This window comes from Pseudovirgaria hyperparasitica, assembly GCF_010093815.1.
Source record: "Pseudovirgaria hyperparasitica strain CBS 121739 unplaced genomic scaffold EJ05scaffold_2, whole genome shotgun sequence".
Classification (NCBI taxonomy): Eukaryota; Fungi; Ascomycota; class Dothideomycetes; order Acrospermales; family Acrospermaceae; genus Pseudovirgaria; species Pseudovirgaria hyperparasitica.
Window position 1 is genome coordinate 179,914 of NW_022985550.1, and position 26,574 is coordinate 206,487.

The window sequence follows — 26,574 nt, forward strand, 5'->3', positions numbered from 1 at the left end:
TGCTAGTGACCTATGCTAAATGAGGATTTATGTATATCACTATCACGAAAATGGTCATTGGAGAAAGCTGACGTTGCGTAGACCGTCGGTGTCGCCGAGTAGTGGGAGTGTAAGCGATTCTCATCATCATGGAACCTCTAGAGACGTCGTCACATTGACGGAGGTCGATAATAATCGGGCCCGCTCCGCAGGCTAAGTCCGCTCCGCTCTTGAGTAGGCAGGACAGGGCTAGCTGGAGAAATGGCCCGAGCTTTCCAAAATTTGGTCGAAACTAAGAGTCGTACTGTTTAAGCACTGTCGCGTCCGTCAACACCACTGAACCATTATGGCTGAGAGGGAGGCTGCCTCGCCCAAATACGAGGCGCCAGTGGCGAAGCCTGCTGCTTCTACAGCGGTAGAAGCACCTAAAGGCAATCCAGTCTTTCGTATGATGGGTCTGTCAAGCTAACTGCCCAGCGCGTCAGCCGTACTAATGAGGACAATAGGGTTGCCAAACATAAAAATGAAAATTCCCTCGCGGAATTGGTTGATATTTTGGACAATAGTGGGCTCTTGGACTGGGGCAGTCGTATACGACCGCCAACAAAAGAAGCGCATACAGCGGAAATGGTGCAATGTGGTTGCAGACCTCGCAAAACAACCTCTACCACCTACCGGCCTTCCCCGGAAGTTATCCATATTTCTCGCAGCGCCGCCCGCTGATGGACTTATACCGGCTCGAGATCATTTCAACGAGTTCATAAAGCCAATACTCAATGCCGCAGCTCTTGATTGGGATGCGGTGGAAGGTAGAAGAGAAGGAGATATCCGAGCCGGCCTCGCAGAGCGTATCAGGAAGCTAAGAAAGCAGAAAGGAGAATACACCAATGAACCTCTTATGGATGACGATCTTGCAGCGTTGCTAGACGCGATCAGGGAAAGAGGCGGCGTCACCCGCCATGAAGCAGTTGAGGGTGACATCGTGATCGGTCGACATGCGTGGAAAGAGTATATCAGGGGATTGCATGAGGGTTGGCTGGGACCCATAGACCCACCATCGTCACCGCCAGAGCCCACCATTGAGACCGTAGTCACATCGTCAACAGAAACTTCAGATGAGGCTCCTACAACAGCAGCCAACGCTGATGAAACACACACAGGAAGCCCGCTATCCAACTTACCAGCGGAAGAGGCGAAGTCTTCGCCAGATGAGGCTAAGGAGAAGGAGGAGGAAGCACAGAAGAAGGAAGAGGAGCTGAAATCCAAGAAGAAGAAGCAACCACCACCGACCAACCAAACCAGCGATTATCCCACGTCGCATTTGTCACCCGTATGTCCTAACGAATTTCAACCATCAGTCGCCATTCAATTGCCACATCTACTCGGCTTCCTCAATACGCCTATTCGAATGTGGCGCTTTCTGAACAAAAGAGCCGTAGCAGACGATGTTGGTCGACAAGCTGCCGCTGCAGTGTTTGCCGTCTACCGTCCGTATGAGTCGCCATCTCACACGCAGCATTTTTCAGGGGCCTCAGCAAGCTCAAACCCTCCACACCAAACGAACGAAGTAGAGTCTGGCAGCTGGGAACAGGCAGTCCTTCTAAAGCGAGAAGAAGCCGACTGGCACAAGTCGGTAAGACAAGAGGCTAAAGAGGATCCTGAGTTTAATAAAGAAGGTCGAGAAAGGATATGGACAAGACCGATGGTGCTTGACGAGCGTATTGCTGATCGCATGAGAAAGTTTGAGCTCAACGAAGAGCTCGAACGAAGAGCAAGAGAGGTTGAGAAAAACCTTAGACCATGGTACTTCTTTGGCTTCGCTGAGAAGAAGCCCGACGAGACGGAAGAGTAGGCCTCGACAGTGGCTACTTGTACTATACTTGTTGATACTGGTGGGCGTGCTTGTACGCAGTAGACGTCCATAGACCATTTTGAGATTCATGTAAACAATATTGGCACCCGATGCCCCCGGATCTAATCAGCCTATACACACCTCCTTGTAACAGTCCTGAGCACCAATTCCTGCACCACCCAAGCCAACTGTCTCCCATCTCCCCAAAGCCCATCATGCTCCCCTTCCATAGGCCAACTCACAACCTCTCTCCCCACCCACTCTCCCACATGCCTTCTCTTTCCCTCCGTATGCGCAATCTTCTTACTTCCACTCCCCTCCTTCCGCGCCCACTGCTCGCGCGCGAGCTTCTCAACAAATTCCTCACTCTGCGCATCCTCCACCAACCCATCCTCTCGACTCCACCCTACAAGTACCACCTTACCCTCTTCCCATCCATACATCCCCTGCATCGGACTCGCCTCCAGCCACTCCCTCTCATCCCGCCCAAACGCACCTTCCACAATATCCCGATACACAGGCGAATCAGCATGCCTGGCCACAAACGCGCCTAGGTCGAAAATCCCCGCCAACAATCCCAAGGCAATTGGGTGCACACGGTCTTGCTGGCGAGCCCGGTCAAGTCCAAGGCCAGAAACATATTGCGCCGCCAATGTCGCACCGCACGAATGTCCAAGCAGTACGAACTGCACATCTCGGCCTACGCCATACTCGCGCACCAGATGTGCAATCGCGTCGCTGACGTCGCGGATGTGTTCTGGATGCTTGACGTCCGGACTCAGGCGGTAATTCAGACTTGCGAAGCCGGCGATGTACGGGCGGATATCCACGCCGTCGTCTTCATATGTTCTCCGCTGCGCAGGATCAGGAAGTGAGGGCGCCGGTGGACACGGATTTGGGAGGTCGGGGATAGAGGATGGAGATTTGTAGAGGTAGTTTAGTAGAGGGAGGATTTCAGTCGATGTTTGGGTTGGGTCTCGCCAGGCGCCGCCGTGAATGAAGCTGTAGCTTGTTAGTCGTGTATATAGCGAAGTGTGCGGGGGAGAGGGGCAGATCGGTAGTAAGGACGTACAGGACCCATATTGCGGATTTGTCGTGATCAGGAGGGGAGGAATGGGGTAGGAAGATATCGAGGGTGTTTAGAGGGGACTTTTGGCTGCCGTAGGGAACATTTGGGAGGTATTGCGGGTACGTGGTGTTGGACGCTGCGGAGGTCTCGGAGGTGCTGGCCATCGCCGCAGGCTTCATGGAGTAGATTTGGCACCGTGGCTTCGAGCAAGCTTAGTGGTAAGAGTATGTAGGATCAGTTGGAATCTGCGAGCCAATGTTCTAGTTGTAAGGTTGGAACATGTATACACGGCTTCTGTTTCGGCCCGTGCAAACTTGTAGAGGTGTAGTGGAGCATGGATGTCCGCGGGCCGTGGTGACAGGCAGTGTTATGCTTGAAAGGAAATGTTTGGTTTCTGGTGAGATCGAGTATGCTACATAGGATTGCCACCAATCGCTCGTGCTTGAGAAGAGTTTTTATGATACACGGAGAAGAAGAGGTCTTTGATACTTGCAAACCAAACTTTGCTTTTACTTTCGTTGGGTGATTTGGTCGAAAGTACTCAGGACAGAGTCTGTAACGTCGTTCCTCCTCTTGCTAGCCTCATCAACCTCTCTTTCAATATCTTCGATGTTTTTTGGTTGACTGGTCGAGCTAGTCAATTTTCCAGCGATGGCTTTGGCCTGCCCTTCGCTAACTTTGCCATAGACAGCCATGGCAGATGCAATCATGCCACCAATGTCTCCGACATTTCCAGGGACAACGACTGATGTCCCCTCCTTAGCAAGCCGGCCAAAGGCATCCACATACTTTTCTGCCACACTCAGGCTGATAGCGCCTTGAGCTGCATCTTTACCATCGGCAATGGTCTGTGCGACAGCAGCAATCCCAGCAGCGGTCGCATGCGCCTTCATTCTTATAGCCTCAGCCTCACCAGTAGCCATATTGATTTGTTCTGACCTCAGAGCTTCGGACGCGAGAATGACACTTTGTTTCTTTCCTTCTGCGATGTTGATCGCGCTCTGCCTTTGACCTTCAGATTCTAGGATCTCGGCTCTCTTGCTCCTCTCGGCGGTGACTTGTCGATGCATAGCCTCCACAACAGGCTCTGGCGCATGTATGTCTCGAATCTCGTAACGCAGACAGACAACACCCCAGTCCTGCGCTGCCTCGTTAATCGCGACGGTGATTTTGGTGTTGAGCGTGGAGCGCTCTTTCAGGACATGATCAAGAGTAAGTTGCCCTATTTCCGATCGCATCGTAGTTTGCGCCAGCTGCGAGATGGCATATTCTGCATCCTCTACACCATAACTGTACTGAAATCAGCTCGAGTATCTCGTCTTATGTAATGAGCTAAGCCCACCTAGCTTTGTATGCGTCGAACACCCTTGTATACAGTACACCATCCAGCTGAAGCGTGACGTTGTCGGCTGTGATGGCACTCTGGCTCGGAATCTCCAATGCAGCCTCCTTCAAGCTCTTCACATAGGCTATCTTATCTATTACAGGGACTAGGATAGCTAGACCTGGTTCCAAAATTCTATTAAACTTTCCCATGCGCTCAACTATCCAGGCGGTCTGTTGCGGCACAAATCTGACGACAGTGTTTGCGGGCAGGGACGCTCGCTGGAAATAGGATGTCGGAGCTCCACGTGAGTTTCCGGGAATGTTGAAGATGCTGCCGGGAGCAGGGAGGGAGGTGTTGGGCGTGGAGCTGAAAGCGCGGAGGGCAAGACATGCTGGTTGTCGTATTAATGTAAATGTTATTGCGGCAAGGGAAGGACGGCTCGATGCTGAGAGGGATGTGGCGGAGTGTCGAAGTGCAACCATTGCAGGCGATCTGGCCATGATGAGGCGCGCTGGCGCCATGGTCGGAGAGACAGTTATGAGGTCGCTGTCGCCTATGAAGTGGAAGTGTTGCGTTCTAATTTGTGCCGTGGTGATGAAATACTTTTATACAGACGCGGAGCGACCGGTATGAAATATTCGCAATGGGATACAGACGCGTACGCCTATGGTACCTGTGAGCAAGCTCCGGCTGACATAATTAGAAACTTTACTACCAGGTGAGGTGCTCGTCAACTTGGGAAGTTCAATCCAAGCTCTGCTCAGTATACACGTTGTGCCATGATGTCGCGGCATCACTTCTTTCTCTCATTCCGGTCATTCATACTATTCGAGCCAGCACTTCGTAGGAGCTGCCAGCAAAGGACCTTCTCCGCCTCCCCCAGAATCCGTTCAGTCGAAGCCTCCAGGCCTGCACCGCAGACTCCCGCTCAGAAGCAGTTTCCCCATCGTCTTCCAGAAGGCCGTGGCGATGAGGAATTTGAACCGAAAATGCTGGGCCGGCCAATTGGCTTCAAGCATCCTCCTAAGGCTGGAGATAACTCGGGCAAAGATACCAGGTCTTTGAGCAAGAAGCGAGAAGATTTTGTAGATTACGACAAGCATATTGAAAAGAGGAAGGACTTGTGAGTGTAATAAACTGGCACTTTGGTGTGATCTGATGTAAGAGCCAGGCAAGGTCAATTGTTACGACCATACTTTATGGACCATCGCAATATGAAATATCAGCGCGGGAAAGCGTGGATTGGAAATGCAAGGCTGTTCAAGGCTAAATTCGCATTATACTTTCCGAACTTTCACGGATTTACACTCGAATCGTCTTCCCCTACGGACACGACGACGGTTCTCAATGGCAAGGTCTCCATAGTCAGCGTTTACTCCAGCCAATGGGGATCGAACCAGGTTGAAACTTTCGTTGGAAAGAAAGAGAATCCCGCTGTAGAAGCTGCTCTGGCTGCATATCCGGGCGTGGCGCAACGAGTGGATATCAACGTAGAAGAGAATTGGCTCAAACAGATGCTTCTTTGGTTGTTCAAGCCAAATTTGCGTAAAGTGACGCCAAAGGACCGACATGGCAAGTACTTCATTGTCACTAAGGGCGTATCAAACGAGATACGAGAGACGATTGGACTGATCGCGAACGCAAAAGTCGGCTACGTCTACTTGGTGGACGAGAAGTGCCGTATTCGATGGGCAGCGTGCGCCGATGCCTCAGAGAAGGAAAAACGCACGTTATCCGAAGGCGTGCATTGGTTGGTCGATGAGAGGAACAAACCATTAATCAGCTCAGCTACTCAAGCCGATAGCCTTCAATCATGATAGTTCCCTACCGATCGTATGTAAACTATGTATAAAAAGGACTATATATACAACTATACCCAGTTCCACACCGCAATTCAGAACACCGTTCATACTCCAAGCTCCTAAACTCCCAGAGATGCACTCACATAGACTGTAGCGATATATTACCAGAAATATAACAGCATCAGAAAGCAGAACGAAATAAATGATCCGAGAATGATGCCATCTCTTCGCTTCTTGGCCCCGATCCTCCCAATCAGACTATTAATCCCTGGTACTGTGCTTAATGATGCTGTGATCCTCCTGTTTACGTTCATCAATGTTTCTCGCTGCGAGGCAAAGCTCTCATTCGCTGCATATGCTTGGGCCAGGATCGAATCCGCCATATTGTTACTGTTGTCAATCCGCCTCCTCTCATCAAGCATGTACTCTGCTTCGGCAGCACCAGGATTCGATGACCGGTAGGCGTCGATGTCGGACCGCACATTCGACAGCAGATTCGCCCGGTCTCGAGCCGAGTTTATGGTAGACTTTAGCCGCGAGAGCTCTCGTCGGTGATCTTGCAGTATTTCGCGATGCCGCGACAGATTGTTCTGCTTTAGAGCGGACTGTGACGATTCTGAATCAAGGAGTCGGGTGAGTTGAGAGAGGAGGGCTTCGCGCTGCATGTATGTTTAGACATAGTCCGCCAGATGTGCATTTCTCGAGCGTACTTTGTCGAGGATTTCTATGAGCTGCGCTTCGGTGCGAGTTTCTTCCTCGGAAGGCTTTTGGGAAATGTTCGACATGGAGGCATATTGAGAATACGTATGGAAGAGCGATTCGGTCTATGCGGGTGGTCATTATACAAGCGCGTTGGCGGGTGGTACACAGCACATACCTGAGTCTCAAGTGATCTAGCTTGTTGGCGGAGTTGCGCCCATCCACCTCCAGTCGACGACATGATTTATTGAGGCAAGCGAAGTTGGGTTTGCGTTGTGGACTTATTGCCAGCTTTCTTGAAGCCTGATGATCGCATGTTTGGCTGTACCCTGAATCCTCGACTGGGGTAGTGCCAAGCCCGATGATTCCCCGTCGCTAAAGGCGCCCACACACGCTCGCAAAAGTTCGAGATGCGCTGATGCCACCCTCCCGACAACGACACCTCACGACTAACGACAGCCCATCCCATCACTGCCAAAATGGTGAGCAAAACTGCTTACTGGACACCTGATCAATGCCATTAACACGAATTTGCAGTCCACCGCGAAGGTCAAGGCCAGCCAGCTCTGGGGCAAGAACAAGGATGATCTCAAGAAGCAACTCGACGAGCTCAAGGCCGAGCTCGTGACTCTGCGCACACAGAAGATTGCCGGCGGTGCTTCGTCAAAGCTGAACAGAATGTACGCTGTCCCCTGCCATCGATTGCCAAGATTGAGAAGACACGATATTGAACCCAGGAACTGGAACTAACGACATATCTGCAAAAACAGCCACGACGTCCGCAAGTCCATCGCTCGTGTCCTCACCATCATCAACGCCAACCAGCGCTCGCAACTCCGCCTGTTCTACAAGAACAAGAAGTACCTCCCGCTCGACCTCCGCCCCAAGCAGACGCGTGCGATCCGCAGACGGTTAACACCACACGAGGCCGGCCTGATCACCGAGAGGCAGAAGAAGAAGCAGACACACTTCCCCCAGCGGAAGTTTGCCGTCAAGGCATGAGCGATGAGCGGTGTCATGTCGGTTCTGTTTTCTTATCAACCTCCACACGAGCATTGGGTTCGGGAATGTTACCATGCGACTTTCATGGGCTCAGCGATGTACTTAGACTAAAAAGATATCATGGGCAATGCCGTAATCGGTATGAAAAAGCTGTCTGGCTGATGTGGTCGGGCGTCAGTAGATCTTATCGAGGACAATGACAAACGTAACACAACATCAATGATTGCAAAGTCGATATATGGAGAAAGTCGTTCGCTTGGTGAGACTGGTGCACACACCATCATAACTGACATTAATTTAACCGTTCAGACATTAAGTTGCTCACGCCTAGGTCACTTTATAAAAGAAATGCAGACACTCACATTACTCTCATATGCAATTTTAGGGAGCCTCAAATCAAGACTTGATCGGACACGGCGGCTAGATATATATATATCCTGCTACCGCAACCTCGAAGAGAAGCAAGCACAAAAACGTTCCACCATTGTCACCTCAACCTAACCAACATAGTCTCCACATCCTCCAGATACCCCCTCACCATCTCCGCACACCGCGCCGCCATAGCCCCATCAATAACCCGATGATCCGCACTCCAGCTAAAAACACACTCCTCCCTCCTAACCAGCTCCCCATTCTCCCCAAACGCCGGGACAACCCTCGATCGCCCAATCCCCAGTATGCCCACCTGCGGCGGCACAATCACGGGCGCGACCGCCGTGCCTCCTATACTCCCAATATTACTAATTGTGAATGTCGCGCCCGTCAGGTCGGCGCTGCTAAGCTTGCCGGCGCGGGCAAGCGAGCTGAGTCGGTGTATTTCGGCGGCAAGCGAGGTGATGGTGTGGGCCTGCACGTTCCGCAGCACGGGGACGAGGAGGCCCGCCGGCGAGTCGATGGCGATGCCGATGTTGTGTGCTGCTTTTTGGATGAGGTGGGGCTTGCTAGTGTTGCTTGTTGTGTCGAGGTGGGCGTTGAGGAGCGGGTAGGCCTCGAGGGCGAGCGAGACGGCTTTGATGATGAAGGGGAGGGAGGAGAGGGTTGGGGTGTTTGTTGTTTGTCTGGTGGCGTTGAGTTTGCGTCGGAGGGGGGTGAGGGATGTGAATGAGACGGTGTCGGTGTAGAGGAAGTGCGGGATGGAGAGGGAGCGGGTCATTGTTTTGAACATTTGGGATTGGACCGCTGTGAGGGGGAGGGTTTTGTCTTCGGCGAGGGGGGTTGGAGGGGTGGAGAGTGAGTAGGAGGGTGGTGTGGTATTGGTGTGGGAACCTGCGGCATGCTTTTGGACGTCTTCTTTTAGGACGCGGCCGTCTTTGCCTGTGCCTTGTATTCGTGTGATGTCTAGATTGCGCTCCTTGATCATGTGGCGGACAGCGGGCGTGGCGAGAGTGGCATGTTTGCTCAGTGGTCGAGACTCGTCGAACGAGGTTATGTCTCTTTCAGTCTCTGTTGTAGACAGTAGTCTAGCCTCTATCGTTGTGCCCTTGTGTTCTGATGTTTCGTTTCGGATGGACGGTCGTTCCGGGTCTTTCACGAGCGCTTCGTCTTCTGGGGAGAGCTCTCCCTTGATGTCGATATCCACGAGTGGCTTGGGCGAAGTCAGCTTGGGTCCATCATATCTCCCTACCAATACCAATATCTACCTTTCCAACCTTCGCCATATCGTCGGCCTCATAGTAACGCTTTTTGATTACTCCATCGAACCGCGACGTGATCTACGTGAAATCAGCAGTGCTCCCCGTACTATTCTACTGTGCTTTCTGCTCTTACCTCCACTGTCGCTTTATCCGATTGAACTTCGCAGATCTTGTCAAACTGTTCGACTGTGGCGCCCGGTTCGACGAACCATTGTATGATTTGGCATTCCGTAATTCCTGGCCATCAGTCAGCCTGATGCGACCGCGTCTCCCTCTCTCTGCCTGAGTATTTCCTACCTTCGCCAATATCTGCCAGCAGGTATGGCTTCACCACTGCCAAGGGAGCCGAAACATGGAACTGACGGTATGGATTTTGCAAGCCTCGTAATGTGTGTGAGGAAGTCTTCTGGGCGCGCAGGCACTGACCAATTGACCTTAAAGAGACTCTATGCATGTCTGAGGGAATTAGAAAGTACAAAAGAGACCAGCAGTATCCCGACGTGTCATATTTGAAGCGGATTTCCGAATAACAGTATGCTTTTGAAATGAGGGACGGTGTACGTTGAGCCGGTAATAGCCGCCCTGGGCGCAATAATTCCGTACGTACCCCAGGTTTTTTTGATGGAACCGGGCTTCGGACAAGCGCCACGTGATAAACGCCTGTAGGGCTGCAGAGAAGGAAATCAGGGATCGTGCAGTTGGCACGTGAAGATACATCAACATCATCCCGTCGCTTACGATCTAGATGTTGAGTTGTTCGAATGCTTTGATTCGACTAGTTTCTCTACTATACACCGAAACGTGCTGCGCTGCAGCCCAATAGCCTATCTGTACATGAAATACCGAGACTCCTTGAATTAATCATATGGGTATTGAAACCAGAGGCCGGAAGCCAGAAGCCAGAAGCCAACCGAAAGACGCCACTGCATATTCCAAAAGAACCAAAAGTCGGGATATTTGCAGGCCATGATACGCTATAAGTAAACTCCGTCGGTTGAGATCACCAGGATCCCAACTTGAAATGCAAGTCCAACAGTCTATGTAAGACAATGAGTCATCAAGAGTGTCTAGCATCAGCTAGAGGCCACAAGAGTGTCATTTGCAAGAACTTGCTTCACAACGGCGGTCGCACGCTCGCCTACATCATCAATATTGCCGCTGGCGTCAACGCAGAATACATCCAAGCCTTTCTCGTCTTCTTTAGGTTCCTCGAGGCTGGCGAATTGACTGCGGACCATGTCGTCTTTCATATAATGGCCTTTACGTGCTCTCACTCGTTGGAGAATAGTCTCCTCGTCTGTTTGGAGGTAGATGAAGTGCACAAGGACTTTCTGGTCATTGTACGAGGCCACACGGATAACATCGCGGTATTTGCGCTTCAGTGCGCTGCAGGTGAGCACGACGCCAGGAGTACCCGTGCGAAGCTTGATCTGGGAGGCTTCGCGTATGGAGATCAACCAGTCCCAACGATCAGCGTCGGTTAGCGGAGTGCCGGCGGCCATCTTCGCGATATTTTGAGGAGGGTGGTACTGCGTAAAAGAATCAGATACAGTTCAAGCAAGCGCTCCGTGCAATATGCTCACGTCATCGCCTTCGATGTAGTCGAATGCATAGAAGTCAGCGAGATGCTTGGCTACAGTGGTCTTTCCACTTCCTGCAGGACCGGTGACGATCCATATGTGTTTGTGAACAGGGAGAGATACGGAAGCGTTCATGATGAGAGAGGTAGGTTTCGAGGTTGAGTCGCCATATGGCATGGGAGATTGGGTTTGATCTATAGTGAGCATGTTGAAGAGATATCCTTGATCTGGAAGGAATGTTTGAAAGGGCAAATTAGAGAATACAGGGAAGTGAGTCAATAGCTGACAGGTTAAGAGCAACAATCGACAAAGAAAACTGTGAGGAGCGAGCAGTGGCCAGGTGAGCGGGTCGGAAGGGCAAGACAAAGCGGCTGGTCAGCAGGTTAAATGGAGCGAGCGGCCACGCGCGAGAGGATATAGAGAGGCTGTGGCACCGGAAAAGGGTACAGACTCCCGCCGAAGACTTCCACAATTGCTCCATGGGTATGGATCAAGGACTCCCACTCGCACAGACGTGCAAGATGGACAAAGAAAATAAGGCAAAGGTTCCTGGGAGTAGGAGGGCACCGAAAGTGTGTTGTGGCAGGGAGGGGGGGGGGTGTGTTTAGTGTTTAGTGTTTAGTGTGAGTTCTGCATGACGGCAAACCCGCACACTCGCACACTCAACACAGAACACACAGGCGATTTCTCAGAAATCCCAAACCCAAACCTTCCTGTCGGGGCTGATTGCTGATGTCACGAACGCCCACTCGCTGAAGGGGGAATCGTCACCAAGCACAGACCCCTAAGGCCCACGGGGAACCAAGCACTAAGACGCCGATTGCGTGGCGGGGCAGGCCGATTAACCAATAGGAACGCACAGGATGCCAGGTCCGCGTGCACCGTCTGCATCCCAGAATCAACGAGAAACGCTCATCGGGCCAGAACGTACCACAAGTAGCGTGTTGTCGGCGTATGAAACTTTTGCTGTGGGGTTTCTTTTAGCCGCCGCTTGTATTCTCCCCCCCCCTTCCCCCCCCTTTCTCTCCTCCTCTCCTCGCATCACCCCTACCTACCTACCTTTAACTTGTCCTTCGCCCTCCCCCCTCCCCCCTCCCTCCCTTGCTCACCCCACGCCTCCCCTTGGTCGCACTGAAGGTTGGGGGTAGCTTATTACGCTTTTCTTTTTGTTCGTCCGTCATCGTCAGTCGCCGTCGCCGTTCGCCGTAGCCGGTTGAACGATGTCTGCAGTCTGCACTCTGCACTCTGCAGTCCCGGAGGCCAGCACGGTGGGAAATGGCAGTGAGAGTGGAAGTCGGAAGTGGCTGTCAAAAGGTGGGCCATCGATAAGGCTTCCCTGGTGCATTCTCGGCCTGGTGGTGGGCTGTATGCTTGTGCTTGTGCTTGTGCGTGTGCTTGTGCTTGTCATTGCTGATCGCAGCAGCTTTCATTGGTGATGGATGTGGGAGATGCTGTTTGACAGAGATTGATTAGGCTTGTTTCTCGCATGGCATGGCATGGCTGGCCGGAGAAAGGCTGTATGGAGGTGGATTTGAGGATTGCGCCTCAAAGCATCCCTACCTACGCCGTTGCGTTGCCGTGCAGCGGGCCATGCCTATGACGGGCAATCTAGCAAGGTGCCAGGCGGTGACGAGTGCATCGCATATCGCATATCGGAATGCGAGTAGGCGCTCTCCGGATAGGTCACGAGGCACGGTCTTCTATACTCTTTCATTCCTGGGGTCGCGCGTCAGGACAAGCTTGCGGTGAACGCGAAATATGCTACTGTATCATCCTGAGAGTTTCCTTGCCTTTGACTTTGCCGCTGACCTCTCGCTCTCACCGCTTCATTTTGGTGGTGAGCACTCAGCAAGCGATGGATCTGGCGTGCGTGGGGGTTGATGGTTAGTTACTGTACATGCTAATAGTCTTGCTAGGCTACCTTTTCAACCCTCTCTCTCTTTGCTGGCCGTGTCCCCCTGACGGCCTGATTCCACTACTGACTGAATCAAGCCCAAGCAAGTATCGGCTATCGAATTTGACTGAAATAGATGGTAGTAGATCCAACTAATTATGGAGTCTGTAGCAGAGCATATAATTCCCTGTATTAGCACTAGCCTATTTCCGCTCCGTGCAGCCATTCGTATTCACGCGTCGTTGTCGGTAATAGCAGACACACGCATCTTCTCCTGGCGAGCAGTGTCAGCGAGGAAAAAATGCCTCGCTGCTGCATATGAATCCACCTGGATGTGTGCGTGATGCATAGACGCCGCATCAAGTCCATCTCTGTCGCGTGTCTCGCAAACCACTCGGGACGCAATCGCGGGTCGCCGACGGTGAGAATGTCACAGACGACTGGAATGCGGGGAAGCCTGCTCTCTCACAACCTCGTCGCAGGGAAATAGCCCTTGATTCTCCTGCGCATCGACGTAACACAACGCACATCCTGCATCGTGGTACAAGGTAAGTGGTAGATGGATAGCTCTGGATGACCGAAGACTAATCTATCCATAGCATCGCCCCAACAAAAAGACGCGTTTCATACTCTTCTACAGCCCTCCACTTTCTGCCCTCTTCCCGCACATCACGTCTGGACTGACGACCTGGCAGCTACAACACCACCTCACCCGCACCAGAGCAACTGGTGCATACGCCGTTCCTCATTCACCCGGTGCGCATCCTATCGTGGCCTGTTGCGTGACACCTGCGGAATATCAATCTTCAAGCGACCGTCAGCAGCCCGACCTCGATTACACCAGCTACCTTGGCGGCGCAGTCCTCGGCCTCCTCACCTGAAAGTGCCTCCGCAGGTCCGGAGCGATACACTCCTTCCTATAGACTCATCACTTCCATCAGCTGATTAGCCTGATCGTATATTCTGACTAGGACACAGGTGATGGTCTAAGAGCGTTGCAACAAGTCCGTACTTCTACAATTGCAGTTCAGTCAAATATTATGGCGCAACACATGTAGAATGGAGGGGTGAATCGTCAGCGAAATACCACAAAACGTCTCAATAATGGCCTGTTGTTTGCTTCGTAGGGATCCGCCATTACCTGCATAACGTATCACAGACTGCCTCCAATTATGCGCAGGCTGTGATTTCCTCGCTTAATATTCTGATACAAATGATCTCGACGAAATCTTCTGAGTACTGTTACGTCTCTGCAATAGACACAATTGGCGAGTGCTAAAAAAAAAACTAGACAAGCCTATTCGCTTGATCGAGCCCGGCGGTGTGGCTCCTGGGCTCCCACAGTATACCGCTGGAGCAGATCCTCAACTGGGTCAAATCGACCCTGCATCGTCCTCGGTTCTTGACCTCGATGCAAGTATGCATCCAACAAGTACTATTTCATTGGATCATTTTCACGAGATAACGTTCAAGTCTTACGTCCATGTCTTACCGCACGGCTCGCAATTTTTTTTTCGAGTCTATACTCTCGATTTGCATCTGCCTCTTCCACAAGAAGCTTTACATATACCGCGGCACTTGCCTTGTGACATCCGACCTACACAGTCCAATGGTGTCTCATTGTCCGATTAGAGTCATGCAAAGTTGCTGCATGTCAGACATGTTCGTATTCACTAGCTGGAACTCTGTTGCAACCTGCACGATACCAGTTGGGTGTCGGCAAAGCCTCCGGCAAGATTCGTCCTATCTGTATGGAACGAACGCATCGTGGCGTCAAGAATCATCAGCCTAACAAAGTCGGTACGGTGCGTACCGCTTCGTCACCGCACCTAGAACTTGGCTAGATGCCACATTTGGCCATGGTGCTATGCGAAGTGTCATTAGGAACTCGGTTTCTCCATAAGCTTCCGCCTTACCTGCCCAGCGTAGACAGAGGCTAGACTGAGCGACTGAGCAGGACAGTCCTACTACGATCACCTGGGATGCTGCCGCTACTTCATTGTGCCAATAGACTGTCGTTTTGTGACCGAAATTCTGCAACGGCATGTATGGTGCGTTCACATCACCTATACCCCCCACTAGCCCCCGGCCAATAATAACTGAGGTCATACTGCGCGCTACGGGCGCTGAGGATAATAAAGTCACGAAACGTAACTCAGGTGAGGTTATCTGACTTTCCGTCTTCCAGTGTTCATATTTGCGCGATTGGTCCTGGAAATTTGTAATGCTGAGGATGACTGCCATTTGCCGAATATTTCTCGAATTGATTTGCCGACATGCCGGAATCACTCGTGGTGCCAGCAAACCAAAAGAGGATCTAAATAAGATTAGCATATGTATCACTGAGAATACTTGACTTTGATGCAGCAGGCGCATAGCAGTATCTAGTGGTTCAAGGTTTCAATTCGGATTTGAAAATGCTTGTAACATTTCCTGGACTCTTATATTGGAAACTCAAGAATGAATGATCCATCAGAAAATGTATTATGTCTGCCTTCATTTTACAGCTTATAGAAAATGTGAGTACGAGGTTAATTATAAGTCTGATCAATGGGCTCTCCATGATTCAAGCTACAGATGACTAAGCTTAGCCTCGTACCCCGGCCTCAGGCTACCTAGGTCCAATTCGGCGAACATCAACCAACACGTTGACCTGGCTCGCGCATCATTGTCACCAAGTTGCAATTGGATGACCCGTTCGCCTTGACGACTTCTAGCTCCCACAGCTTTTCCGAGGCCCCAAACTGCCCAACATGTCGATGTTCTTCTCAACCCCGCTCGATATCGATATCGTTCTAGAAGATACCGATGAGCGAGCTATGGTCGACGTGAAACTGGAGAAGAACAGGCGAGAGAAAGTACCGCTGTATATGGATGGAGAGTCAGTCAAGGGTGCCGTCACAATAAGACCAAAAGATGGCAAAAGGCTGGAGCATACAGGCATCAAAGTCCAGTTCATCGGCACGATAGGTACAGGCAGCAGCATCACCTCTTGCTCAAGGAGCTTCAGACTGACTCGTGCAATATAGAAATGTTCTTCGACCGAGGCAACCACTACGAATTCCTTTCGCTTGGGCAAGAGCTTGCTGCGCCGGGCGACCTCCAACATCCCCAGACGTTCGAGTTCAACTTCAAGAACATTGAGAAGCAATACGAATCATACAACGGCATAAATGTGAAGCTGCGGTACTTTGTGAGGGTCACGGTCTCGCGGCGTATGGCAGATATCGTAAGAGAGAAGGACCTTTGGGTATACTCGTATCGGATACCGCCAGAGACGAACGCGTCAATCAAGATGGATGTTGGAATTGAGGACTGCCTCCATATTGAATTTGAGTACTCAAAGTCAAAGTACCACTTGAAGGATGTAATTGTCGGACGCATATACTTCTTACTAGTTCGACTAAAGATAAAACACATGGAACTTTCCATTATTCGAAGGGAAACGACTGGCGCCGCACCGAACCAGTATAACGAGAGCGAAACTTTGGTGCGATTCGAGGTATGTCAGTACGGCGCGGAGATCTTGCAGCTACTAACTCACCATAGATCATGGATGGATCACCATCGCGAGGAGAGACAATACCGATTAGGCTGTTTTTAGGAGGGTTTGATCTGACACCAACATTCCGCGAAGTGAACAAGAAGTACTCAACTAGATACTATTTAAGTCTCGTGTTGATCGACGAAGGTAAGGAACAAGCCCATCTATCGCTACTGGAGGTCATTTTGTGCTCACTGCTCAACTAGATGCACGTCGCTACTTTAAGCAATCAGAGATTGTCCTTTTCCGGCAAGCGCCAGAAGGGTTGACATTCAACCACGAGCAAAACAAGCTGGTCCCAGTTACTTGAGGGTTTACAGATCAGTCTTTGTGCTCGTAGTATATATCATAGGTGCCAATTGAGGCGTGATACGTCAAGAAGGTGCGCAGTATGCGAGAGGTCTGGCACTACTGAAACCCCAAATGAACGGGTCATGCACCGACTTCGGAGTCGTGTTGTTACCATGACAATGAGGCTGTAATAATCTTTAAAAGGCCCATAACATAATAGAGTAACATAGAGACGACAGTCACGCCTCATTGCGTTGTGACATGTCTCAATTTTCTGTGTCTTGGTGCACCTGCTATCTATAATAGTCCCCGGCAACGACACTGACACTTCCACTACGAACAAAATACCTTGCCCCTCCCGGCCCTCTCTCTACTCAATCTTCTTAAACATGCCCGCCAGATAATCCAACGCCCCAATCGGCACCCCTTGCTCCCGCAACAAGCAATACGCCGTACTCAAATGAAAATGGAAATTCGGTATCGCATACTCGGCCACATACCCAAGGCCCGTAAACCCGTAGTTGCCCATCCCCGTCTCCATGACAATCTGATCCGCTTCCTTGCCGTTCATGTCCTCGGGCCGGATGCTGCGCAGGATCTCAATCGTGCGTGCGATGCGCGCGTGCAGCTGCGCGAACGTCTCCTCGTTGTCGTCTAGTACGAGCGGTGCGACGCCGCCGACCCGCGTGCTGAGGAATTTGGCCGTGTTGCTGCAGGCTTGGACTTGGTAGGTGAGGCTGGTGGGCTGGTTAGTTGGGGGAGAGGGGGCCGTGTTTGGTGTGTGGGCTTTGCTTCAGTTCTGTATAGTTGGGAGGTGGGAGTGGGAGTGGGAATTAGGCAAGGAAGGGGAGGTGGGAGGTGGGGATTCAGGTAGAGACAGACAGACGTACGGACGCATGTCTTCGATGAGACGGTACTGCAGCATAGTCTCGTGCGCGATGCCCTTCTCATCCGCGTACGCCTCGCCCTTTTTGAGGATGTTCGTGAGGTTATTGAGGTACTTGATGAGGATGGGGACGGATTGGTCGTAGAGCGACGTCATGTTATAGAACTCTAGAAAGGAGGGGGACTTGTTCAATTTGATGAGCGCCGTTTTTTTTCTTCTTGTTCAATTGCTGCCTTCTCAGTATATGAGGCCTTCTGGGTTTGGTAGAGACGAGATCGTGATGATTGATAGACACACTACTCTGACTGTCTAGATGACACGGCTTTATATATATACTCAACACACACGTATACATGCTGCGTCGGTCCAAACCGGCCCCGCGCGAAGCGGACGGTCGTCTGGGAACGCTAGATCCTACATACTACGTAGGACTCTGCCTAGAGGCCGGAATTGGCTTTAGAGCAGCAGACTGATCGACTAGCGGGCCGTGGTATACGGACGAAAAATGTGTTGCTGGTTTTTGTAAGCAGAACGCCCGGACGAAGACGAAGAAGAAGAGGCAGAAGCTTTGAGGATGGAGGATGGAAGTGAGTGCATTGTCTAGTGTGTCGGGATTTCAAGATGGGAAGCCTGAAACGCGTCGACTGTGGTGCCCGTAGGTACCGTGTGTGTGACTATCTTTGATGTCCCTGGTTTGTGTTGATGATCGTCGTGGCTTGGCTGAAATAGGGAAGGGTAGGGTGGACGTGAGGCTGAGGCCCCACTTTATGTGTCTTCTCATCGCATTTTGATTTCTTATCCCAGCAAATATAAATTTCTATAAGCGAATATTGCCATCAGTTGCATTGGTGGGTTAGTGGTATACTGAGTCGTTGCCAGTCACATTGGAATCGACTCGACCCGGGTTCGATTCCCGGTCGATGCATCTCATTTTGCTTTTTGCACTTAGAATCTCAATCTCACGATGACATGACATGCATGATCCGTACATTTTGCGCTCAACGCTGATGATCCATACAGAACCCTGCACCTAGACACGGGCTGTTCACACTTGTGGTAAATAAACAAGGACGTTCTTCAGGATCAAATGCAATGATGGTCGATCGTACAGAAGTGGATAAGCCAAATGCAACTGATAATGCTACAGGGTTACGCACATGAACGACAGGCATCAGCTACACAGTACTTATATTGGTCCGATTGCGGAATCCTTTTTGAGTGGCAAATGATGAAAGGTCGAATACATGCTAAACCACCGACTCCTTGCGAATGCAGATATCAACGACCGCTGGACAGTTAAGATTCATTACTGGGATATTCCACCTTCGCATCCTCAACAAATTGCTCTTTGAGGGCCCTGACACTAACGAATCTGCTCAGGAGATTTGCGCTGCCGGCCTTGTCGTTGGTGCCCGAAGCTCGCGCTCCTCCGAACGGCTGCTGCCCAACCACAGCTCCGGTACATTTACAGTTGACGTAAAAGTTACCGGCGGTATTGCGCAGAGCATTCTCGGCATATCTCACGACCTCGCGGTCCGTTGCAAAGACGGCTCCCGTCAAGGCGTACTCGGATGTGCCGTCAATGGTCTTGCAGATGTCCTCGAACGCCTTCCCGGGATTCGCAGAGTCGTCGTAGACGTAGACTACCAGGACCGGGCCGAAGAGTTCTTTCGATAGTAAAGGGTGGTGGGGGTTCTTGGTCTGGTAGATGGTAGGGTGGATGAAGTACCCTTTGCTGCTGTCATACTTTCCGCCGGCCAGAAGCTCGAGCTCGCGGTCATTCTTCGCCTCGTCGATAACGCCGGAAAGTTTCTTGAATGAGCTTTCGTGGATGACGGGACCGATGAAGTTGGTATGGTCTGCGGGGTCTCCTATCTTGAGAGCTTCGGTCTCGGCAACAAGTTTCTGCCTGTACTCTGGCCACACGGATGCAGGGACATAGGCCCGCGAGCAGGCGCTACATTTCTGCCCTTGATACTCGAATGCGCCGCGGACAGTGTTGATTGCGGCGTGCGAGATATCTGCTGATCGATGGATCAGATGGAAGTTCTTCCCTCCTGTCTCGCCAACGATTCTTGGGTAGCCTTGGTACTTCCCCTCTGCTACGCCGCCGGCAATCTTGCCGTATAGAGAGCGGAAGACAGCAGTGCTACCCGTGTAGTGGAGCGCTGCGAACTGGCGATGTTCGAGGACTACTGATGTGACTGTCTCTGCGTCTCCAGGCACGAATTGGATGACATTCGGAGGAAGCCCAGCTTCTAGCAGAATTCTATAGACAAGCCAGTTTGAAGCAATAGCAAAGTCTGAAGGCTTCCAGACTACCACGTTGCCCATCAAAGCTGGGGCTGCTGGGAGATTGCCACCAATGGCAGTGAAATTGAACGGACTGACTGCGTAGACAAAGCCTTCGAGTGGTCTATACTCGACACGACTAAAGTGTTATTAGGTATCGTCAAAAACATTTCTCAAGTCCACTTACTTCCAGATTCCAGGAGCGTTGTGAACTGGTTGCGAAGAGTAGAGCTCCTCGGCATACTTCACGTTGAACCTACAGCCATTAACATGTAGAGCATAGAGACATATTCGGTATCACTATACCGTAAGAAGTCACAAAGCTCTGCGGCAGAGTCTATCTCTGCCTGCCACGCGTTCTTTCCCTGACCGACCATAGTCGCGGCCATTATGTCGTATCTGTACTTTGTCGCTACCAGATCAGCCGCCTTGAGAAATATGGCAGCGCGATCTGCAAATGGAAGCGCTTCCCAGGCAGCTTTCGCAGACAGAGCAGCATCAATCGCAGACTGTGTTTCTTCTGCTCCAGCACGAGCATATTGGGCGATGACATCGGCGTGAGAGGATGGATTGTGTTGGGTGTTTGTCGAGGAACCTTTGATCTATGAATGATTAGCTCTGCGCTTGCTATATAGCTTCAGTCTTCCTCACTTGCTTCCCAGCTATCACCAGAGGTACGTCTAAAGGTGCGTCCTTCTTGAAGCTCTCTATCGCGGCGGACAGCTTTTTCTGGTCCGTGGAGCCTTTCTCGTAGTGTTTCTATGTGGTCCTGTTTTAGTCTCAAATCCTAGATTTACCAAGTAGCTTCAAGATCTCACATTGGGCTCATTGCTTATAGTTGTGACCTTCCAATTCGCGATCGTCGCCATCATTCTCGTGTCTCGTGAGATTGGCATCGATCTGCCCACAGTCGGGCGACTCAGACGCGCACGGGAAAGTATATTTCTTGGAGCTGCCATATTGAAGAGCTTTGCAGCGCCAGCAAGATTTCGATAATGCACTGAGTTCAAAAAGCACAGTTTGTCATTGCACATGGGAGCTGTATTCATTCATATTCCAGGGAGATTCCACAGAGCTCGGTTGGAAGCGGCTTAAGAAAGGTGGAGGTTTCTCAGGAGGGGCTGCGATGTCGGAATTTTTGCAATTCCACGTGATTGTTTCTATTCTTCGCACGGTGGTCAACTTAATGGAAGAAAGGCAGAATGAGATACTTGGTCGTTGCCCGTAACTTTTTTTGCATGGTCGTATGCGAAAAGCTCATGTCTCACCATTCCATCTGCTAGCGCCCTTCGGAGCCGTACTTCGTTGCTTGCGGATATGCCTACCGGTATCGATAGAGGCTGAGGATCACAGTGACGTTTGTCGATCAGATACAATAGTATAGACTCCAGAAATTCAGTCCAGTGAAAGCTGAGTCACACTTGAGAGTTTTTCCCAATAAGCAAGGACGACGGATCTCATAACGGATGGTGATTTTCAATTCTTGGATAGCACCCATGTGATAGGAAACCATTGGTATTGTATTTTGAGGTAGCCTTCAACGTGCATACTACAGTGTGCCTCTCTGGTAATGTAGACTCCTGACTCCAGAATAATTAAACTAATCAAGCCGGTTGTGTATCCATCTCCGCAACTTCAGTAGAAGCATTGTCACCCCATAGTCCGTCAATCTTGAACTCGGCTGCCCATTCTGACACGATCGCCTTTCGGTCACCTTGGTCAGCACCGTTGGACGACTCGGTTGCATCAGTCTGGACTTTCAATACCGGAGCCTCCGCCCAGCCTTGGATTCGGCCATCTCTCCAATCTGAAACAACTGTTTGTGCTGCGGCATGTACGTTAGGGACACCGCCCTTTCCAAGTCTACCACGCTTCCTTGCAACCTGGACGAGGAAGTCGGTGGTGACATCTCCACCATCAGTCATGAGTGGAGGAAGCTGGTACACGGAAAGAAGATTGTCGAGTAGCTGCTGTGAGGCTGAGAGACGTTTCAGCAGCAGTGTGACTGCTGGTACGGGATCATCGATAGCTTTGGGAGGAATTGCGTTCAAAAGGATAAGTCGAGCTTGTTCTTCAATCTTTTGAGTCGATGAAGAAGCTGAGCTTGGAAAAACGATACCAGGAGAGTCGAGTAGCTTCAGTTTGTTGTCAAGTTTCACCTCCCTAAGACTGGTGGTCACACCAGCCTCAGCACCTGTAGGGCACGCAGCTTTCCGGTGGCCCAGTCTTGATGTGAGGGCATTGATGACTGAAGACTTCCCAACATTGGGGTACCCAATCACACCGACAGAGATAGATCGTTTCAGCTGCTTAGACTCCGCGAAAGACTTCAGGGCCTTAAATAAGGCTTCCGAGGTGCCTTTGACAGTGAGCTGCTTGTGGTCAAAGGTGCGAGCATTGGGTGCCGGTCCTGAAGCTCGAAGTGGAAGTGTAGGGAAGTATCTCCGGAGATGCGTTAGCCAGCCCTTCAAAACGTGAGCAGGCACAAGGTCGATTTTGTTCAGAATGAGAATGAGCCGCTTGTTGCCCCCGTCTGCCGCCATGATAGAGCGTTCAACTTCTTTCGACCGGGTTCCTTCGGGATCTCTTGCGTCAAGAACATAGAGCACTACATCTGCAGCGTCCACAACCTCTTTGAATATTTTGTCAAAGGCTTTCCTAGACCCATCTTTCAAAGCCTTTGACAGTGTGATTCCGTTTGCCTTCTCGTCTACCTCTGTGATTCCGTCCCACTCATTACTACTATCATCCTCATCTTCCTCCATCTCATCATCGCTATCGTTCCCAGTTTTACTGTATTCGGCGGCACGAGCTTTGGCCGATGCCAGTAGTGCTGCCATAGGATTTTCGACTACCTGTACATGCGATTAGTATCCAAGTGATATGCGTGTTACCAAATACTTGTTGCAATCTACTGACATCTTCCATCGCATCATCGTCCCCAACGTCCAACAACTCAGCATCTGAGTCTCTTTCCTCAACTTGGTCTGTACACTGTTCGGAAACACTAGATGTCTTTGCTTTCTTTCTTTGTTTCGCTTCAGCTCTGATCTTTTCATTCTCCTCTTCTTTCAGGCGCTTCTTCTCCTCAATCTCTTGTAGAATCTTGTCTTTGTATGGAAAAAGGTTTGGAATACCAGGATCTTTCTTTAGTTTTGACCGCCATTCCGGATTCTACAGTTGAAAGAGTCAGTACGAGAGTGCGATTCAGCAAATCTAGGATGCTCCACCTGTTTAGCCTCTTTCTTTTGTTTGCGCTGTTTTGCAGCCGAAGCTTTCTCTATCTTGTGGCGTAATCGCACAGGTACGCGCTTTGATTTGGGTTCTGAAAGTGTCTGTTAGTCAGGACTCATCCCCGTATGTATTCTATACCTACTGCCGACCTTCATGATGCAACGGTGTGTAACGTGTCTTGAATGTAAGTATATCGTCTCTAGGCGCAAATAAACTCAATCCAGAAATCTCGTATTTTCGGTGGTTGCCAAGATTTTACGATCTTATCGATAATAATCCCGAGATTTCCCCGTCATAATCTTATCTAGGTATCCCGTCTAGGTATTCCAAAACCTACGTGCGGATAGCTTGCTGTTTTGGGTCACTTAGCCGCTAGAACCAGGCCGCCACTGAGGTTGCTTCTTCAGCGTTTTAGGCACATTGTCCTGAGACAGAATACATCAAATTATACTTCAACTACTTTGTTCTACAGACACTTCCAATAAACCGCGTTTCATCATGCGAAACCAAGAAAATCAATCAATCTCTGCTTCAGCAGAAGTTCACTGTTTCAATGGCTTGGTACGCTTGAACTTTACCGTCAAATCATCTACAATGTGGATCACTCACAGATTCTTGATAGCTATTTGATATGGACGGTACTATCATTGACTCCACAGACGCAATCATACAGGCATGGCACAAGTAAGACATGTTCTTCAAATGTTCTTAGTCGCAGTTTTATTTTTCTTGAAAAATCTTGGGCTTTGGCTTACTTCGATAGGATAGGAAAGGAACTGGGAGTTGATCCGGACGTCATCCTTGCAACTTCGCACGGCAGGAGGTCTATAGACACGATACGGGAATACGACCCAGAGAAGGCGAACTGGGACTGTGAGTGATATGACCTTGACTACCGACAAACATCCCCACGTGAGCCTAATAATTCAATCCTTGCAGTTGTCAGTAAGATGGAGGGTCAAATTCCGCGAGAGTTTGGGTCTGCTGCGGTAGAGGTCCCCGGTAGTCGAGCACTCCTGGATGACCTCGAGAAAGTAGGTGTTCCTTGGGCGATTGTCACATCTGGAACCAGACCGTTGGTAACAGGCTGGCTCGATGTCATGAAGTTGGCACATCCAAAGTTCCTTGTTGTTGCAGAGGACGTCCAACATGGGAAACCAGATCCAACCTGCTATCAGATGGGGGCATCAATGCTCAAGCTGGAGAGAAATGCCCATATCCTGGTACTCGAAGATGCGCCTGCAGGCGTGCGAGCTGGAAAAGCGGCTGGATTCAAGGTTGTTGCTCTTAACACCACTCACACAATCGAGCAGCTAAAAGAGGCGGGAGCTGACTGGATCGTACATGACATGCGAAGTGTGACGATGAAGGAGTGGGACAAGGACTCAGGCACGGTGAAGATACAGATAGCCAATTCGGTGATCGTTTGATTATTTGAACCATTTTTCGTCCAAGGAGTACTTGTGAGATACGGTGTGGTAAAAGCTTAAGCAGTCATTGGATACGGACACCACAGGCGCCTCGCGCATCGAGGGGAAGGTTACATTGCATCAAGCGGAATTGAACGGGGGCGGAATTGAACGTGGACGGATAGACCAAAATAGGGTCATTCTAGAATAAACTCCGAAGACCGAGTCCCGACGTCATCTTAATTCGGGTCTTCAGACGACCACTCTCCTGTCTGGAGCAAATAGGAGGTGAGCTACGAAACATTATACCCAACATAATTCTTCGCCGCCGAATCGTGGATCATGAAGGTGTCGACAACTTACGCTGGCCTAGTTGAGTGAGACAAGACTAGACCAGACGTCCACCTTATCATACTACTGTGCGAGCCCTGGCCCATCAGCAACAAAGAAGTAATGCGTTGTTCATATCATGGCCAGGAACAAGATCCAGGGATCTCGGGTTGTGTCGCACGTCTTTGTCATCCCGGGACCCGCTACACAGACGAATAATGAAGGCTCTACAGTTCTCGCTAAGAGAGGTACCGAGGCCGAGCTTTGTCTTTTATGGGTCAGTGCCACTATGCGAACAAAACTGTAACGCAGTCAATCTACAGTACAGAGAAATCATCGTAGTAAAAGATGGGACGCGATGCAAATGAAGATCATATTGTCATGGCGCATTTCTACCGGGCACAGATTGCGAGACGGAAACACTGGCGAATGCTGTCAGTAATCTTTCTTTCCCTGCACGGCACATTGCCTTCTGATCAGATGCCGACACGTTCAATATGGGTACCACGGCGCACAAAGTGGAAGGATTCTGCTCACGAAGGTGAGGGTGCTGGCGGTTGCTCTCGCACCACGATTCACCGCAGATGTATAATAGAGCAGACGAGCATGTCGAAAACCATCGACGAGTGGCCAACTTTTGCAAGTCCGTACAGCATGAGCGTGGCCGCCACCAAGCCGACCGAACGGTCCATAAGACCAATGCAAGTCTGTAGAGCCCTGGAAATCGTGAGTCGTGGAGGCTCACTTTGTGCAGCTCGCTCTTGGCTCCAACAGGCGACTGGCGGCGACCGCGTTCATAGTGGGTCGGCGAACAGAACTGTTGCTAGGTGAGAAAGGTTCGAAGGCTACATGCTCTACAATGTATATGTCGTCGACTCGGTGACGGCAGCTATTTCGGAGCATTCCTCCCCTTTCCACACCCAATCTTTTGGAAATGAGATCTTATTAACGATCTACTATCAACATATCATAACAGATCGCCTTTTCTCGTGAGTCGCACTGTGAAGGCTACGAGGCGATCAGCCGCCTGGACCACGTCGCACGCCGGATGTGACATCCCAAAGATCCCATCTGCCAGTGCCCCCTGGACCCTCGCTGTGCTTGAGAGCAAGTGCCCTTGCGCGGCCCGCTGTCGCTCTGGCGAGTCTGGGGACTTTCGTCAGAGATGGTTCGGCTTTCTTATCGCACCTAAGCCCGGCCGAGGAATGGTGAGTGTGACCGTACCACAATACCCTGGATGCTGCATGTGGCGGCAGGGTTCACCGCGGCGGGAAAGCGACATCATTTGGGAGGTTCTGAGCGCATTTACACGGAGGCGAGCGATCGGCACTTATCTGTACATGTTGTGAGGAAGCACCCATCACTCACGATGATGTGCCTTGCGAGCAGCATGCACTCTTTCAACAAGTGTGGTGTGCAACGACACAAGTGCGACAGGCACATGGAAGTCAATCATGACTAGAGCCATGCGAATCAAGTTTAAATTTGGCACAAGCGAACGACGCTCCTCCAGTGTGTGTCCATCGCCTGGCGGTGGCCCAAAACACAGCCAATCGTCACTCTCGCAGCCTTCTTCTCGACCGTTCCCGCGAACACCTTCCTGGTGACCTGCTGCACAACCTCTGCAGACTGCTGCATGGTTAGGCCAAAACTCGCGCTGCACGAGGTCGCTTTAAGCTGCCCGTTCCCCACTAGTGATAGTAGAAGACTGCCAACTGAACGCTCTGGACTCCTGCGTACATGATACCAG

The 26,574-nt window shown here is 50.8% G+C and overlaps 15 protein-coding genes and 1 non-coding gene across 16 annotated transcripts; 7 read left to right on the forward strand and 9 right to left on the reverse strand.

Annotated features, from left to right (window-relative positions):
* The first annotated feature begins 271 nt into the window (after positions 1–271).
* On the forward strand, positions 272–1,976 carry EJ05DRAFT_507208 (uncharacterized protein). Its single transcript, XM_033747892.1, has 2 exons — positions 272–434; positions 486–1,976. The coding sequence occupies exons 1-2, from the start codon at positions 326–328 to the stop codon at positions 1,829–1,831; spliced, it is 1,455 nt and encodes a 484-aa protein (XP_033604001.1). The 5' UTR covers positions 272–325; the 3' UTR covers positions 1,832–1,976.
* On the reverse strand, positions 1,897–3,244 carry EJ05DRAFT_176251 (uncharacterized protein). The gene is made up of 2 exons (XM_033739552.1): positions 2,904–3,244; positions 1,897–2,833 (listed from the first exon to the last, which is right to left on the reverse strand). The coding sequence occupies exons 1-2, from the start codon at positions 3,077–3,079 to the stop codon at positions 1,963–1,965; spliced, it is 1,047 nt and encodes a 348-aa protein (XP_033604002.1). The 5' UTR covers positions 3,080–3,244; the 3' UTR covers positions 1,897–1,962.
* A 165-nt stretch (positions 3,245–3,409) lies between these two features.
* EJ05DRAFT_434275 (uncharacterized protein) lies at positions 3,410–4,709 on the reverse strand (the record flags this gene model as incomplete). The annotated part of the gene is made up of 2 exons (XM_033741646.1): positions 3,410–4,190; positions 4,243–4,709. 2 exons carry the CDS (start codon positions 4,707–4,709, stop codon positions 3,410–3,412), a joined length of 1,248 nt encoding a protein of 415 aa, XP_033604003.1.
* Positions 4,710–4,950: 241 nt separating this feature from the next.
* Positions 4,951–6,116, forward strand: EJ05DRAFT_472534 (uncharacterized protein). Its single transcript, XM_033743203.1, has 2 exons — positions 4,951–5,350; positions 5,399–6,116. The coding sequence occupies exons 1-2, from the start codon at positions 5,010–5,012 to the stop codon at positions 6,042–6,044; spliced, it is 987 nt and encodes a 328-aa protein (XP_033604004.1). The 5' UTR covers positions 4,951–5,009; the 3' UTR covers positions 6,045–6,116.
* Position 6,117: 1 nt separating this feature from the next.
* EJ05DRAFT_176276 (putative vesicle transport v-SNARE protein Gos1) lies at positions 6,118–7,030 on the reverse strand. Its single transcript, XM_033739553.1, has 3 exons — positions 6,907–7,030; positions 6,740–6,853; positions 6,118–6,688 (listed from the first exon to the last, which is right to left on the reverse strand). The coding sequence occupies exons 1-3, from the start codon at positions 6,967–6,969 to the stop codon at positions 6,191–6,193; spliced, it is 675 nt and encodes a 224-aa protein (XP_033604005.1). The 5' UTR covers positions 6,970–7,030; the 3' UTR covers positions 6,118–6,190.
* Positions 7,031–7,042: 12 nt separating this feature from the next.
* On the forward strand, positions 7,043–7,730 carry EJ05DRAFT_496464 (uncharacterized protein; the record flags this gene model as incomplete). The annotated part of the gene is made up of 4 exons (XM_033746397.1): positions 7,043–7,052; positions 7,188–7,210; positions 7,266–7,408; positions 7,499–7,730. 4 exons carry the CDS (start codon positions 7,043–7,045, stop codon positions 7,728–7,730), a joined length of 408 nt encoding a protein of 135 aa, XP_033604006.1.
* A 394-nt stretch (positions 7,731–8,124) lies between these two features.
* EJ05DRAFT_507214 (branched-chain alpha-keto acid dehydrogenase E2 component) lies at positions 8,125–9,914 on the reverse strand. Its single transcript, XM_033747893.1, has 4 exons — positions 9,662–9,914; positions 9,498–9,601; positions 9,371–9,442; positions 8,125–9,315 (listed from the first exon to the last, which is right to left on the reverse strand). Exons 1-4 carry the CDS (start codon positions 9,816–9,818, stop codon positions 8,218–8,220), a joined length of 1,431 nt encoding a protein of 476 aa, XP_033604007.1. The 5' UTR covers positions 9,819–9,914; the 3' UTR covers positions 8,125–8,217.
* A 136-nt stretch (positions 9,915–10,050) lies between these two features.
* EJ05DRAFT_448030 (glucokinase) lies at positions 10,051–11,511 on the reverse strand. Its single transcript, XM_033742293.1, has 2 exons — positions 10,948–11,511; positions 10,051–10,893 (listed from the first exon to the last, which is right to left on the reverse strand). Exons 1-2 carry the CDS (start codon positions 11,149–11,151, stop codon positions 10,438–10,440), a joined length of 660 nt encoding a protein of 219 aa, XP_033604008.1. The 5' UTR covers positions 11,152–11,511; the 3' UTR covers positions 10,051–10,437.
* A 3,037-nt stretch (positions 11,512–14,548) lies between these two features.
* On the reverse strand, positions 14,549–15,433 carry EJ05DRAFT_176477 (uncharacterized protein). Its single transcript, XM_033739555.1, has one exon. The coding sequence runs from the start codon at positions 15,212–15,214 to the stop codon at positions 14,627–14,629; it is 588 nt and encodes a 195-aa protein (XP_033604009.1). The 5' UTR covers positions 15,215–15,433; the 3' UTR covers positions 14,549–14,626.
* On the forward strand, positions 15,362–17,010 carry EJ05DRAFT_176445 (vacuolar protein sorting-associated protein 26B-A). Its single transcript, XM_033739554.1, has 4 exons — positions 15,362–15,808; positions 15,868–16,340; positions 16,388–16,529; positions 16,589–17,010. The coding sequence occupies exons 1-4, from the start codon at positions 15,592–15,594 to the stop codon at positions 16,690–16,692; spliced, it is 936 nt and encodes a 311-aa protein (XP_033604010.1). The 5' UTR covers positions 15,362–15,591; the 3' UTR covers positions 16,693–17,010.
* On the reverse strand, positions 16,881–18,209 carry EJ05DRAFT_472540 (uncharacterized protein; the record flags this gene model as incomplete). The annotated part of the gene is made up of 2 exons (XM_033743204.1): positions 17,564–18,209; positions 16,881–17,410 (listed from the first exon to the last, which is right to left on the reverse strand). Coding segments are annotated over exons 1-2 (515 nt in total), but the record flags the coding sequence as incomplete, so codon positions are not given.
* Positions 18,210–18,401: 192 nt separating this feature from the next.
* On the forward strand, positions 18,402–18,484 carry EJ05DRAFT_t12. Its single transcript has one exon. It is a non-coding gene; the product is annotated as a tRNA-Gly (tRNA).
* A 371-nt stretch (positions 18,485–18,855) lies between these two features.
* EJ05DRAFT_434279 (delta-1-pyrroline-5-carboxylate dehydrogenase 1) lies at positions 18,856–20,720 on the reverse strand (the record flags this gene model as incomplete). Its single annotated transcript, XM_033741648.1, has 5 exons — positions 18,856–19,990; positions 20,039–20,107; positions 20,158–20,453; positions 20,503–20,610; positions 20,670–20,720. The coding sequence occupies 5 exons, from the start codon at positions 20,718–20,720 to the stop codon at positions 18,856–18,858; spliced, it is 1,659 nt and encodes a 552-aa protein (XP_033604012.1).
* Positions 20,721–21,189: 469 nt separating this feature from the next.
* EJ05DRAFT_472542 (uncharacterized protein) lies at positions 21,190–23,317 on the reverse strand. Its single transcript, XM_033743205.1, has 4 exons — positions 23,228–23,317; positions 23,082–23,176; positions 22,771–23,025; positions 21,190–22,706 (listed from the first exon to the last, which is right to left on the reverse strand). The coding sequence occupies exons 1-4, from the start codon at positions 23,238–23,240 to the stop codon at positions 21,456–21,458; spliced, it is 1,614 nt and encodes a 537-aa protein (XP_033604013.1). The 5' UTR covers positions 23,241–23,317; the 3' UTR covers positions 21,190–21,455.
* A 112-nt stretch (positions 23,318–23,429) lies between these two features.
* EJ05DRAFT_472543 (HAD-like protein) lies at positions 23,430–24,715 on the forward strand. Its single transcript, XM_033743206.1, has 4 exons — positions 23,430–23,646; positions 23,708–23,769; positions 23,849–23,958; positions 24,025–24,715. Exons 1-4 carry the CDS (start codon positions 23,584–23,586, stop codon positions 24,513–24,515), a joined length of 726 nt encoding a protein of 241 aa, XP_033604014.1. The 5' UTR covers positions 23,430–23,583; the 3' UTR covers positions 24,516–24,715.
* Positions 24,716–24,981: 266 nt separating this feature from the next.
* On the forward strand, positions 24,982–25,655 carry EJ05DRAFT_507222 (uncharacterized protein; the record flags this gene model as incomplete). Its single annotated transcript, XM_033747894.1, has 1 exon — positions 24,982–25,655. The coding sequence occupies exon 1, from the start codon at positions 25,173–25,175 to the stop codon at positions 25,653–25,655; it is 483 nt and encodes a 160-aa protein (XP_033604015.1). The 5' UTR covers positions 24,982–25,172.
* Between the last annotated feature and the right edge of the window lie 919 nt (positions 25,656–26,574).